The 11,606-nt window shown below is 44.3% G+C and overlaps 3 protein-coding genes across 4 annotated transcripts; 1 reads left to right on the top strand and 2 right to left on the bottom strand.

Annotated features, from left to right (window-relative positions):
• Positions 1-109: 109 nt before the first annotated feature.
• On the bottom strand, positions 110-4,538 carry cfap45 (cilia and flagella associated protein 45). 2 transcript variants are annotated; one of them, XM_072392797.1, is made up of 12 exons: positions 2,964-4,538; positions 2,727-2,837; positions 2,534-2,610; positions 2,214-2,358; positions 1,940-2,110; positions 1,674-1,852; positions 1,407-1,536; positions 1,148-1,294; positions 934-1,047; positions 661-854; positions 347-571; positions 110-257 (listed from the first exon to the last, which is right to left on the bottom strand). In XM_072392797.1, the coding sequence occupies exons 1-12, from the start codon at positions 2,964-2,966 to the stop codon at positions 188-190; spliced, it is 1,566 nt and encodes a 521-aa protein (XP_072248898.1). In that variant the 5' UTR covers positions 2,967-4,538; the 3' UTR covers positions 110-187. The 2 variants fall into 2 exon arrangements, with proteins under 2 accessions (XP_072248898.1, XP_072248899.1); XM_072392798.1 differs by lacking the exon at positions 2,214-2,358 and having other exon boundaries at positions 2,727-4,538.
• Positions 4,539-4,784: 246 nt separating this feature from the next.
• slc37a4a (solute carrier family 37 member 4a) lies at positions 4,785-9,459 on the top strand. Its single transcript, XM_072392799.1, has 8 exons — positions 4,785-5,120; positions 5,332-5,564; positions 6,179-6,422; positions 6,770-6,928; positions 7,019-7,104; positions 8,412-8,525; positions 8,612-8,750; positions 8,894-9,459. Exons 1-8 carry the CDS (start codon positions 4,973-4,975, stop codon positions 9,058-9,060), a joined length of 1,290 nt encoding a protein of 429 aa, XP_072248900.1. The 5' UTR covers positions 4,785-4,972; the 3' UTR covers positions 9,061-9,459.
• Positions 9,460-9,656: 197 nt separating this feature from the next.
• On the bottom strand, positions 9,657-11,511 carry trappc4 (trafficking protein particle complex subunit 4). The gene is made up of 5 exons (XM_072392801.1): positions 11,294-11,511; positions 10,809-10,983; positions 10,452-10,555; positions 9,836-9,962; positions 9,657-9,749 (listed from the first exon to the last, which is right to left on the bottom strand). The coding sequence occupies exons 1-5, from the start codon at positions 11,466-11,468 to the stop codon at positions 9,671-9,673; spliced, it is 660 nt and encodes a 219-aa protein (XP_072248902.1). The 5' UTR covers positions 11,469-11,511; the 3' UTR covers positions 9,657-9,670.
• Between the last annotated feature and the right edge of the window lie 95 nt (positions 11,512-11,606).

Here is an 11,606-nt window from a genome sequence, read left to right as displayed (position 1 = left end):
CAAACCGTTTTAATAGTTTATCTTGTTGATTTATCTTTGCAAAGAAACAACCCCATCCCAAAATATCTCCCCATAAAATGTGTATTTATCAAATGACCAAAAGTTTGAACAGGTGCAATAGAAATCTTTATTGCCTTTGAGCTCGTATCAGTAGTTTGTTACTTGGGCCTGAGGTCTTCTCAGAATTTTAATCCACTTTAGTCGTGCGGGCCTTTCGTTCCACTTCAGTGCAGTATTTATCAGAGAGCCCCGTAGCCCTGCACATAGGAAAAAAACAAGTCGGTTTTTAATGAACACATTCGAAAAACCAAACTCCTGGACGGTCTGCCAACCCGCCCGCGCTTACTTGAGCTCCTCGAGCTTCTTCTCTTTGATTTCATCGAGGCGCATGCGTCTCTGCCGGGCCTCCTCGATCAGCCGGTCGGCCTCCTTGAAGGTTTCTCTGCAGTTAGTCGCAGCTGAGATCTCGCGCTCCTTCACCTGCTGGCGGATGGCCTGTGCATGGCGCTGCGCTCCCTGACGCTGCTTCTCCTCGGTCTCCTTCTGCTTCACTATTGCTTTTTGTTGGGCCCTGTGGAGACGGGTCAGAGTGGCAGAGAGAAGTTGAGGAAAATTTGAAGAGAATACATTTTCATTTTTAAAAAAAAGAAACGGTCTTACTTCAGCACCCTCTCGAACGTCGCCTTCTCCCAGCCAGCCTCGATGGACTGGCACTGCTCTTTGTCTTGAACCTGCTCCAAACGAGCCACCCTCAGCATCTCCTCCTCGCGCGCCTTCTTTGCAGCCATCTCTATCTGCTTAAGCCTCCATTGTCTCTCAATAATTTCGTGGTTCCTCCGAGCGCGGATCTCATCCTTCCAAAAGCAAACGAGCCCATTAGCGATTACATCTGCGGCGAGGTCCCAACGAGCGGGTGCCACGGCCGCCACTGACCTGTTCTGCCTTGTAGTCTTTTGCTTTTTCTTGCTGCGCCCTCAGCCGAGCGATGTCCAGCTCCTTCTCCTTCTTGATTCGCTTCTGCTCTGCTTCATATTCCGCCTCCCGCTCCTGCAGAGGTCATAAAAAATGTTGCTGTAAAACTAAGCGTGTGCAATCCTGAGAGACTGTGGTTCCTAAAGGAACAGTGAGCATTTGCTTTTGATCTAACCAGTTTCTTTTTCGTGTATTCCATGTCTCTCATGTCGGCCATCTTCTCCTCTTCCAGCCTCTTCTCCTTGGCCCGCATGGTCTCGGCATTGATGTGCATGATGTCTTCCTGCAGAAGCTGCTGCTCCATCTTCTTCCTCTCCAAGGCCTGGAAGAACACAAGTTTTCAGAGAGGAAACTGACTCAAGCGGTTGCGTGTTTATCTGAGCGTGCGTTTTAGCGTGCTCATGTGCTCAGTCTCTGCGTGGCTGCGTTCGCACCTTCAGATCTTCCAGGTCCATTCTCTCCTGGTTCTCACGGGCCTGCTGTTTCTCGAGCTCTTTCATCTCGCTTTGGATTTGTTTTTCGTCCAGATGTTGCTGGATCTGGTTGTGAATCTGCTGCTTTCCTCTGAAATGGAACGGACACAAGTGGTGACGAGGCTCGATGTAAATTAACAACAGCTGCTCTCTCTGAAACGGTGTGAAATCAGGTTAACGTGAATTTCTTTTAGAATCTAACTGCGTGTGTGTATGTGCTCTCCTTACTTCATCCTCGCCTGTTTGCGCAGCTCATCGAGCATCTCGATGGTCTCTAAAGCTCTGCGGCGCTCCACCTCCATCATGATGTCCAGGCGCTTCTCCTCCTCAGCCAGCTCGGCCTGGATCTGGATCTTCTCCTGGATCTGGGCATCACGTGTGGCTTGACACTGAGCACCCAGAATCAGCTGAGAGGATCACACACAGAATTACTGATGTCCGTGCAGGTTTCAGAACTTTAAGCCCCATCATCTGTGTCTACATTAGCGTTGCACCTGGTTGAGCTTTTTGATCTCTTCCTCTTGCTCCATCCTCAAAGCGTCGGCCCGCTCCACCAGGTTCTGCGCGCGGTCCCGGGCCTCCAGCTCCAGGTCGGTCAGTGCCTGGTTTTTCTTGCGGGTGAGGTCTGCCTCGTGGATCTGACTCTTCCTTTCCTCTGCAGCTTTCTAAATCGGGAACAGAAGAAGAAAAAAGTAAAGATGTAATAGTTACCTGTAAGGCCAATGACTTTCTTTGTTTGGTTTTTTAAATCGGAGTAATGTTCCCTACCATCTTCTCCTCCCTCTCTCTCACAAAAGCCTTTTTCAAGGCCTCTCTGTCATCCTTGCAAAGAAACTGTGTTGTTGAGGTGATTCTGTCAAACTCAGCAGATGGAAGAATGATGGACTCTTTCGAAGGATCCCTTCGGGGCACCCTGTGTGTTAAGAGTTTCAGTGCAGCATTACCACTCTATTGAAATCCCCTTTTATATAATCCTAACGTTCGTGTTATATTTGGACAATACTGTATTGCTCTTCATCACACCACAACACAAAATATGCATTTCAAAGCCACAAAGAAATCCCAGCTTTTGGCGAGTGTTGGCCCACCTGAGATTGCGGATGAAGTCTTTGGTGATAATTTGAACATTCTCTCCTTCTTCTTTCTTCTGGGGCGAGTCCTTGGCCTGCGGAGCAGTGTTCTTATTTACATAGTCTCAACTTTTCAAAATGTATAAATAGGATAGGTATCAAATTGGCATAACTTGAGACTAACATGACATACCGGTTGGGCCACACTTACTGGTTTTGGGCTCCCAAACAGGGTTTCGTCCACTCGAGATCTTGGGTCCAGCGTGCGGTACCTGCCGTGATGAGATCTGGTCCTTGAGGACGTGGAGCTGGACGCACTTCTCTGCGGAGAGTGTGACAATCATTGGAGAACAAACGAAATCAACACTGAAGTTGCCTTTAACGTGTAACGCGAAGTGAGAAGAAGCACGGCACTGCCTCATTACGTCATTGCTAAAATGGAATTTACCATTATCCTCGGTTCTTGTCTGTGGCCGCGAGGAATAAATTAGAAATATAACGAAACGTTCACTTTTCTAGTTTTGTCTTAGACTTTCTAGGACTCATAATGAAAGGAAATCACCATTGTTGTTTTCCATTGACCGAAGTGCAAGGCTTCTGTTCAATGACTTCGGTTTTGATGTTTGTTGTCGGTTGTCATGGGAACAAATGCAGTGAACTCAAGGTGTTTGCTAACAGAGCCCCGAGTTAAGGTCGTGTTGCCTTTCTGTCGGGCTTCGACTAAACAGCCACCGTGAAATTAACCAACTGCAACTCCTCACAGCCTACCGACGCATATTTAACCCGACAGGGCACCGTTATTAAACGCTACTTTATTAGCTAACACTAACACCGAAGTCCCATTAAATGCGTTGTTAAACAAGATGCTAATTGAAGTTAGCCGTTTTTTTGTTAGTTTTTTTCCTCATACTCACCGGGGAATAACGAGTAGACGCCCCATTACGGGACATTTTTGGCCCCACGGAAATATTTCAAGTACCTTTAATGAAGTAAAACACAGTGTATCCGATAAAGCTCTTAAACTAAAACTCTTTCTTTTTTAAAGTTCACGGCTATTTTCAAATGTGCACACTGGCATGGCTACGTGACTCTACTGCATCACAGGTCGCAGTGGTACGGTCATGGCTTGTCAATCACACAGTAGCCACCCTCTAAAACTAATACTTACTGTCATGTAAAGTCTACGTAACTTACAAAATTGACACCATTATGTGTTGAGGAGGACATTGAAATAGAGACTGATACTATCACCTCATTACAGATATATTTCCTTAACATTAACGGAATTACTATCTTCCCTTTGTTACCGACAGAGTCGCCCTCTGCTGGCTATTAGAAATAGTGCACTTGTAAGATATGGCTTTCGACCCTATGTACTTAATTTACACGAATCTATGGTCTAATTAATATGAGTTGTTTGATTATTTACAACCCTCCAAACACCAGTACAAAGGATAAAACCGCCTTTTTTATACCGTTAATTAACGGGATTTTATCCCGTTAATTTACTGTTTCCTTGCAAGCTTATCGATTATCAGTTCCCCCTCCCGTTATGGAATATTGTTTGGAGAAAACATTAAAAGAAAAGAAACAAGGTTGCACTATTTATTCCACATTGCTGCAGATGGATTAGTCTCTGACAGGTTCGTATGGTTTTTATTTTTTCCACCCCCCTTCCACACGTGATGCGGAAGTTTCGCACTCGGCGTTGATATAGTTTAATTCAGAACTACTAAATAACACACTGAGGTAAAGTTTATTTGCGAGAAGGCACGGGCGAATAATTACGTAAGGACTCTCGTAAGGACATAACGTTTTACACACAGCCTACTTTTTTTAATGAACGACCAAAAGTTTAAATGTGATCTTTTTTAGGTTTATTTCACTGTAACTCACATTTGTAATTTAAGAGCATTTTTTAGATCAACATGTTACAAACGGTGCCTGTTGCAGACATTGTTTCTGCCTGTTAGTTCTTTCCTGATGAGGGTATTAGTTCACACACCCTCTCACAAGGACAGGAGCCTTCCCTTGCTGTGTGATAAGCATGGAAACTCGCTGGTAAATTATTAATCGCATCAGTCCCAGGACTCCTTCAGTAACATGCTCACATGGACAAACCGCATCAAAGGACAACAACAGCCCGGTCGCTGGTAAGAGACAAGGGACACAACAGAGCACGTTTCGTCTGGGTGGCTCAGAATGACACTTTTTCTGTTCCAACCCCTCTCCGGCTGTCTTGCGACACACATGGTAGCGACCCGAATTCAATAGGCTTCAATAGGGTAGAGAAGTTGACCATTAACCTCCCACACTGATTGCAAACACCTCCTCACTTTCCAGCTGCAGCTTCTGCACCGTGGATCCTGAAGCAAAGTTCAGTGTCGCAGGCAGCGTGCTCCCTTCTCTGGAGTCTCTCCGTTTTTCTCCACATCTGTAAGGACGACAGCTGCAAACATGGCATCGGCAGGCTACGGATACTACAGAAGCACGATATTTCTGGCCATGTTTGTTGGGTACACGCTGTATTACTTCAACAGAAAGACGTTCTCCTTTGTAATGCCCTCTCTGATGCAAGAAATTAAGCTGGATAAGGATGACCTGGGTATGATACACTTTCCTTTGCAATAAGCCAATAACTATTTTTGTGCATTCTTCATTTCTTTGTTATATCTCTTATTAACCCTTTAAACATCAAAGGCATGGCTCATGTCTAACTTCTGCAACTTACTTGTCAGAGATATTAAGGACCAGAATAATATTGTTACCAGTTTTATCTGCTGTGTGTGCACTCCTCTGCTGTTTTCTCTGTCCAGGAATGATCACGAGCAGTCAGTCCTTGGCCTATGCTATCAGTAAGTTCATCAGCGGTGTGCTTTCGGACCAGATCAGCGCCCGCTGGCTCTTCTCCATTGGCCTGTTTGTGGTGGGCGGCATCAATGTGGTGTTCTCTTGGTCCTCCACTGTCGCCGTCTTCTCTGCCCTGTGGTTTTTGAACGGCCTGGGCCAAGGCCTGGGCTGGCCCCCCTGCGGCAGGGTGCTGCGGAAGGTATTTGAGCTCCGTCTCAGTCAATAAGTGCAAAGATACAGGGTGAAAAATGCCTATTTGTCTCTGTCTCCTACCTGTCGTAAAGAAGAAACAGGAACGATGATGTCCTTTAAACCTGGGAGCGCACAGTATGATTTGGGCTGAGAAACTTGGTTCAAATCAAATGTATGAAACGGCAAAAAGAGCGTTACATGTTAGACATGTTTCCTTAAATTTTCTATTGATTACACAGTCATGACAAAGTGAGATGAGTACAGAATGAAATCAAACTTAACTTCACACAAATAACCATTATGTCCACTTAAGAAAAAATCAAGCTTGTACTCTTAGAATAAATGTTCTGACTTACAACAAGCAAGCTTAAACAGATATAACAGCTTATGCAGAAGATGTCTCTTTAGAACATTTTTGAGCCAATCAATAAAAGACTATGTGAGTAAATATACCGAGTTACTTTCCATTCGAACATGCAGCATGGGAGCTCTTAAAGTATTTGCCCTCAGGTGTGATTATATCTGCTGTTGATTAGTGGATGCAGAACACAAGATTCTGACCCTTCCTGTGAAGCGCTGTCATGATTTTGATGTTTGTGTATGTGCTTCTCTTGCTGTCAGTGGTTTGAGCCGTCTCAGTTCGGGACATGGTGGGCCATTCTCTCCTGCAGCATGAATCTGGCCGGCAGCCTGGGCCCTATCATCGCCACAGTGCTGGCCGAGAGTTACAGCTGGAGGGCCATACTGTCCGTCTCTGGAATGATCTGCATGGCCGTCTCCTTCGTTTGCCTGCTGGTGATCAAGAATGAGCCTAAAGATGTGGGGCTGCCCAACATAGAGACTTCAGCCAAAAAGAGCAAAGGAGGTGAGACTGACTTCGTGAAAGTTTTCTCTGACAGACCGCTGTTTCAACACAGGCATTTCTTAGATAACATGTAACTGTTGATTGTGGGAGATGTGTGTGTTGTCATGCAGCTTGAGCCTCAAGTGTTGGGACTAAAGGTAAGTGACTGGGTGGACTCTGCACCCAATGTGCCCCGAACATGCGACTTATGTTCGTAGCTCAAAAACAAATAGCAGAGTGAGGTCACAGCATGTAAGGTAAGGAGGCGTTAAATGCATCGGCCTGACGAGAGTCCTTCACAGTCATGGGGGAACACTCATTTAAGACTCTGCAAATAATGAGGGGTCACCTGTCTGTTTCCTGCTCAGGCTCCTCCAGCAGTGAAAGCACCCTGTCTGAGTTCCTGCTGTCGCCGTACCTGTGGCTGCTGTCCGTGTCCTACCTGGTGGTGTTCGGCGTGAAGACGGCCTGCACAGACTGGGGTCAGCTGTTTCTCATTCAGGACAAGGGCCAGTCCACGCTCATGGGTATGCACAAGGGGACAGAGTAGACGCACACCTCCAGGCTGAGAGTTTAGCTTCTGTTTTCTTGTTAATGGCTGTGTTCTTTCCTCATAGGTAGCTCATACATGAGCGCCCTGGAGGTTGGAGGCCTGTTAGGGAGTCTCGCAGCAGGTTACCTCTCCGACAAAGCCGTGGCTAAAGTGAGTTTACTCTTTTGATCTGTTTTTTTTTTTTTCTATTTTAATTTTATTCTTATGAAGAAACGGGTGAAATTGAAGTCAGGGGATTTTAATCATTAGGATGGCAATCAGCTATGAGTATATATTCTTTGCACATAAAAGAGATTCTGAGTTCCTCTCAGAATGTTTTATTGATGCTTTTAAGGCCGAAAAGGGTTACAAAACCATTAGGACCAAACCACAGCCAGATTGTACGCAGATGTCTTCCTATAATACAACACCAAAGATTTAAGCCGTGCAATGCAATAGTTATTTAGACAAATACAAGCATTTGTTAATGCTCAGCACTGAGGAGAGCTGAAAAGGCCCGACATGTTCACTGTCACTTTGGACAGATTAGCATATTCACCCATCCACGTTTACGATGGGTGTGATTTTAGTTTTAGTTTCAATTTGTAAATGTAAATGTAATTTATTTATACAGCCCTTTACAACAATCCATTTCGGTGTACCAAAGTGCTTTACAGCAGATAATAAATAAAGAAGAGAATTAGTACAAAACAATAAAATAACAGTAAACGCAATAAAATACAGCAAAATTGAATAAGATAATATAAAAGAGTCACCATACTACTGGATATTAAAAGCCATCTGAAATAAATATGTTTTTAGCCTAGATTTAAAGAGGCCCAGGTCAGAAATAAGACGCATCTCGGGGGGGAGCTTATTCCAGAGCCTGGGGGCAGCAACGGAAAAGGCTCGGTCACCCCAGTGCTTGTATTTTGACCTGGGCACTTCCAACAAAAGTTGATTTGTTGACCTCAGAGCTCTACCAGGATTACAGACAGTTAAAAGCTCAGATAAATATGATGGAATTCGTGGAAGAAGAAGTTTATTAAAAGCTCATGCTTATATCATGCATGTGAAGAGTTATAATAAAACATTTCAAAATACACGTGCAACTCGGTTAAATAAAAGTGTTTGGTCCAATCGTATATTTTGTCATCGTAGTTTTCTTAAAATCTCGTCTCGTTCTCATGTACCCAATATTGTGTCTGGTCTCGTGAGCTGAGTGTATCGTCACACCCCTAACGCTTACTGAATCAAGAACAAGGGTATGCTTTCATACTGCATGCCATTTAATGGATATTAGTTGTTTTCATAGGAAAAACTTGAGAATGCATATATCTGTGGAACGCAAATGAGGTTTCAGTTGATTAATCACTACAGGAGTTTGAATTTAAAATACGGTCACAATTAACCTATTATACAAAATCCTTCCTTTTGTCAGCAAAACTGCAGTCTCATCGTGTCCTTATTCTGTGCAGCAAGGGATGAGAGCCTATGGCAACCCCCGCCATTTCATCCTGATCTGGATGATGGCTGGGATGTTTGTATCCATGTACCTGTTCAGAGTCACGGTCACTCCTGACAGCTCAAAGGTAACACCGACACAACGTAATAGATGCAAGCATTTCACTCAACACAGTTCATGTCGGACCCAGTCATCCCTCATCTGTTCATTCAGGTGTGGATTCTTACCCTGGGTGCCGTTTTTGGCTTCTCCTCCTATGGACCAATAGCATTGTTTGGAGTTATAGCCAATGAGAGTGCCCCATCCAACTACTGTGGGACATCACATGCCATAGTTGCCCTAATGGCCAACAGTAAGCTTATTGTTTTTTAGCACCACATTAATCGGCTGCACAGCTAAGAAAAGAAAAATCGAATTTAGCCTGAAGTAACACAAACGGTGCCTTGCATAAGATGCCATCTTATATTCCTCATTTTCCAAATTTGTTTCCAATAGTCGGTGGTTTCCTTTCTGGATTACCATTCAGCACCATTGCCAAGCACCATGGCTGGGAAATGGCCTTCTGGGTAGCAGAGGTCAGCTGTCTGGTCACCACCATCGGATACTTCCTGCTACGCAACATCCGAACCAAGATGGGACACGTGTCCAAGAAGGAAGACTAACACGACTGCATTTTCTTACTATATTTTTTTTTGTATATATATACACACCACAGTATTTCCACTGTAACCATTACAGGACATTGACATTAATGAAGCTAAGAAGTTGAAAACCTTTTTTCCTGAAGAATCTGTTGTGCCACGTGTTTTTATTTCAGTCTGTCAACGCCATCGGCAGGGGAATGGAAATGACTCCACGGCATGTTTCTAACAATGAAATGTGAAAAATGACACCAAAGCCAGTTTTTTTTGTTTGTTTGTTTCTCAAAAGAGTTTAACAATGCTCTCATTACTCATCCTGACTGGAAGTGCAAGACTGACACAACCTCCTCGGAAGAGAGCGCAAATGTGTCGTCTCAATCCTGAGACAGTCCGAGGCTTGAATAAACTACACTTATGTCATTTTCATAGTTTAAGCTCCATGATGCAGCCAATACACAGACAGCCAAAAACAAAGGCGAAACAGAACATTTATGTACAGTTTGGGTTTATTCTGTCAAGTATTTACAAAAACATGATGCATTTACAATGACTTAAAAAGCAACAATGAAAAAGAAACAAAAAAAAAAAAGCACTCATTTCTGTCCAGTGTCAACATCCTGTCTTCTCTGCCTTAAGAGCCAGCTCCAAAGTTGCCAGCTTTCTCTGCAACCTCCAGTGCACTCTTCAGATTCTGGTCGAACAGCTCACACCTGAAATTCAAAGAACACCAGCTCTGAACTGCAGGACACGCCAATGTTAGATCTAATCCCCGAAGGCAACGTAATCTCTCCTTTACCTGATTGGCATTTCCAGAGAATAGAACGGGTTCTTGAGAGCAAAATCCGAATAGATCTCGTAGATCTTCCTCAGCAGCGTGTCGGTACCAGACTGCCGAGGGTCTGCCAGCACAATAAACTTGATGCCTGGGAGAGCAGAGATGGAACAGCAACGAGAAACAGCCCAGTTCAAAAGTGGTCACAGTCAAATGCGCAGCGAGCGCTAAGACATACACATTTCGGAAGAAGTTTACCGAGTCAGGAGGTATTTGCTGTATATTGGAGGTATATTGATCAGCCACAACATTAAAACCGCTGTCACTTTGAATGAGTAAAACCGATCATTATCTTACACAGCTGCTGGGAAACGTCCCATTGTGGCATTCAAGTGCATGTTCCCTTGGCACATAATAGCCACACAACAGCCAAAAATGTGTCAAGGAGCACGGCAAAGCATATGGTTTTATAGTTGTGGCTGACTGATGTTATCCCCTGCATTTCCCAGACAAGCGTCCCATCACCAAGCAAAAACACAATACAACCGTTTGGATTCAGACTTTTTCCAATCACCTATCCATACGCTGCACTTCTATTCCTACTTCATCCACACATCCAGTGTTTGGATGAAACACTGACCTGTGAGCGTCTGAAAGCAGTGGAGTTTGAAGACGTCAGTTTCCAGCATCTCAATTCCCGAACTGCCAACTTCAGGAGACAGTTGTGAACCTATGGCAAATAATCTTTTGGGGGACACACAGACAAGTGTGTTTTATCATCAGAGGCACACTCCGGTCCAGTTGACTTTCAAAATGGACCGACAAGTATGAAATGCACTTATCCCTTTAGAAAGTTCTATGACACTATGGTCACTCACAACATGAAGACCAGAAAAAAATTAAGCTACTCATACAAGACCCAGTGTTACAGTGAACTTCAGAATCAGGGGAGACTTGACACCCCATCCCACCCCACCCACAACAACCCCAGACTTACGAGTGGAACATGGACGCCAGCATCAGCTTCTCGTTGGAGCTCAGGCGAGCACGTCCAAAGCGAATCGACACCGGGTAATTTGCGGGGTCTTTTAAATATTCAAGGCTGTCCTTTCCGTCGGCTGTGTTCTTTCCTATCACATCAACTCCATTGATGGACAGTACCGCGTGTCCCACTAGGAAACAACGAGGCAAGCGCTTCAGTTTTCAAACAATACGGTTTTAAGTCACTCAGACAGAAAAGATGACTCCGTAACAATGGACCAACAAGCATCTGTTTTGAATCTGGGCCACTTTGAATGTGACAGTGAGACAGCAAAGGAGAAACATTTTAGCCAAATTATGGAACAGAAAACTCTCCAGAATGACTACGGACTTGCTGAGTGCAAACACGACATAGATAACTTGAGCATAGATAGCTTTGTTGATCAGTCAGCATTGGATAACACAGAGTTAAGGGTATAGCTAGCTAACGATATGCGTTACCTTTAATTCCGTCCCGCTGTCCAAACGATACGATCACCTTCTCGTCGTGATGCTTTAGCACCAAGTCTAAAGGATAGCTGAAGGTCTTCTCGACCTCACTTCTCGGGACGTAGTTGTCATACTGGTAAATTAAACCTCCAGCTTTATTCACCAGGTACACACTGAATATCACCATCTTTGCGACGTTCTTCCCAGCTGACTAAACTGTCACGTGACCTCATCTAGCAGGAAGACCCACAACCAACCGAATTTCTTCTTTCCACGTTTGATTAATGTTATTTTTTTTGTAGTTTTAACCAACTCTTACCCAATG

This window comes from Leuresthes tenuis, unplaced genomic scaffold (assembly GCF_036924035.1).
Source record: "Leuresthes tenuis unplaced genomic scaffold, fLeuTen1.0.hap1 SCAF_9, whole genome shotgun sequence".
Lineage (NCBI taxonomy): Eukaryota > Metazoa > Chordata > Actinopteri > Atheriniformes > Atherinopsidae > Leuresthes > Leuresthes tenuis.
The sequence above is the reverse complement of the archived record's forward strand: the minus strand, read 5'-3'. Positions and strand labels throughout refer to the sequence as shown.

What these genes read in the sequence shown, in the direction of transcription:
- cfap45 (XM_072392797.1), bottom strand. An exon ending in TGTTTGGGAGCCCAAAACCA is followed by an intron (nt 2,611 to 2,726) that starts GTAAGTGTGGCC and finishes ACTGCTCCGCAG; the next exon opens with GCCAAGGACTCGCCCCAGAA. An exon ending in GACTTCATCCGCAATCTCAG is followed by an intron (nt 2,359 to 2,533) that starts GTGGGCCAACAC and finishes CTTAACACACAG; the next exon opens with GGTGCCCCGAAGGGATCCTT.
- slc37a4a (XM_072392799.1), top strand. Translation starts at nt 4,973, where the DNA reads ATGGCATCGGCAGGCTACGGATACTACAGAAGCACGATATTTCTGGCC. An exon ending in AGCCAAAAAGAGCAAAGGAG is followed by an intron (nt 6,423 to 6,769) that starts GTGAGACTGACT and finishes TTTCCTGCTCAG; the next exon opens with GCTCCTCCAGCAGTGAAAGC. An exon ending in CCGACAAAGCCGTGGCTAAA is followed by an intron (nt 7,105 to 8,411) that starts GTGAGTTTACTC and finishes TATTCTGTGCAG; the next exon opens with CAAGGGATGAGAGCCTATGG.
- trappc4 (XM_072392801.1), bottom strand. Translation starts at nt 11,468, where the DNA reads ATGGTGATATTCAGTGTGTACCTGGTGAATAAAGCTGGAGGTTTAATT. An exon ending in ACAGCGGGACGGAATTAAAG is followed by an intron (nt 10,984 to 11,293) that starts GTAACGCATATC and finishes GTTGTTTCCTAG; the next exon opens with TGGGACACGCGGTACTGTCC. An exon ending in CTGGCGTCCATGTTCCACTC is followed by an intron (nt 10,556 to 10,808) that starts GTAAGTCTGGGG and finishes GTCCCCCAAAAG; the next exon opens with ATTATTTGCCATAGGTTCAC.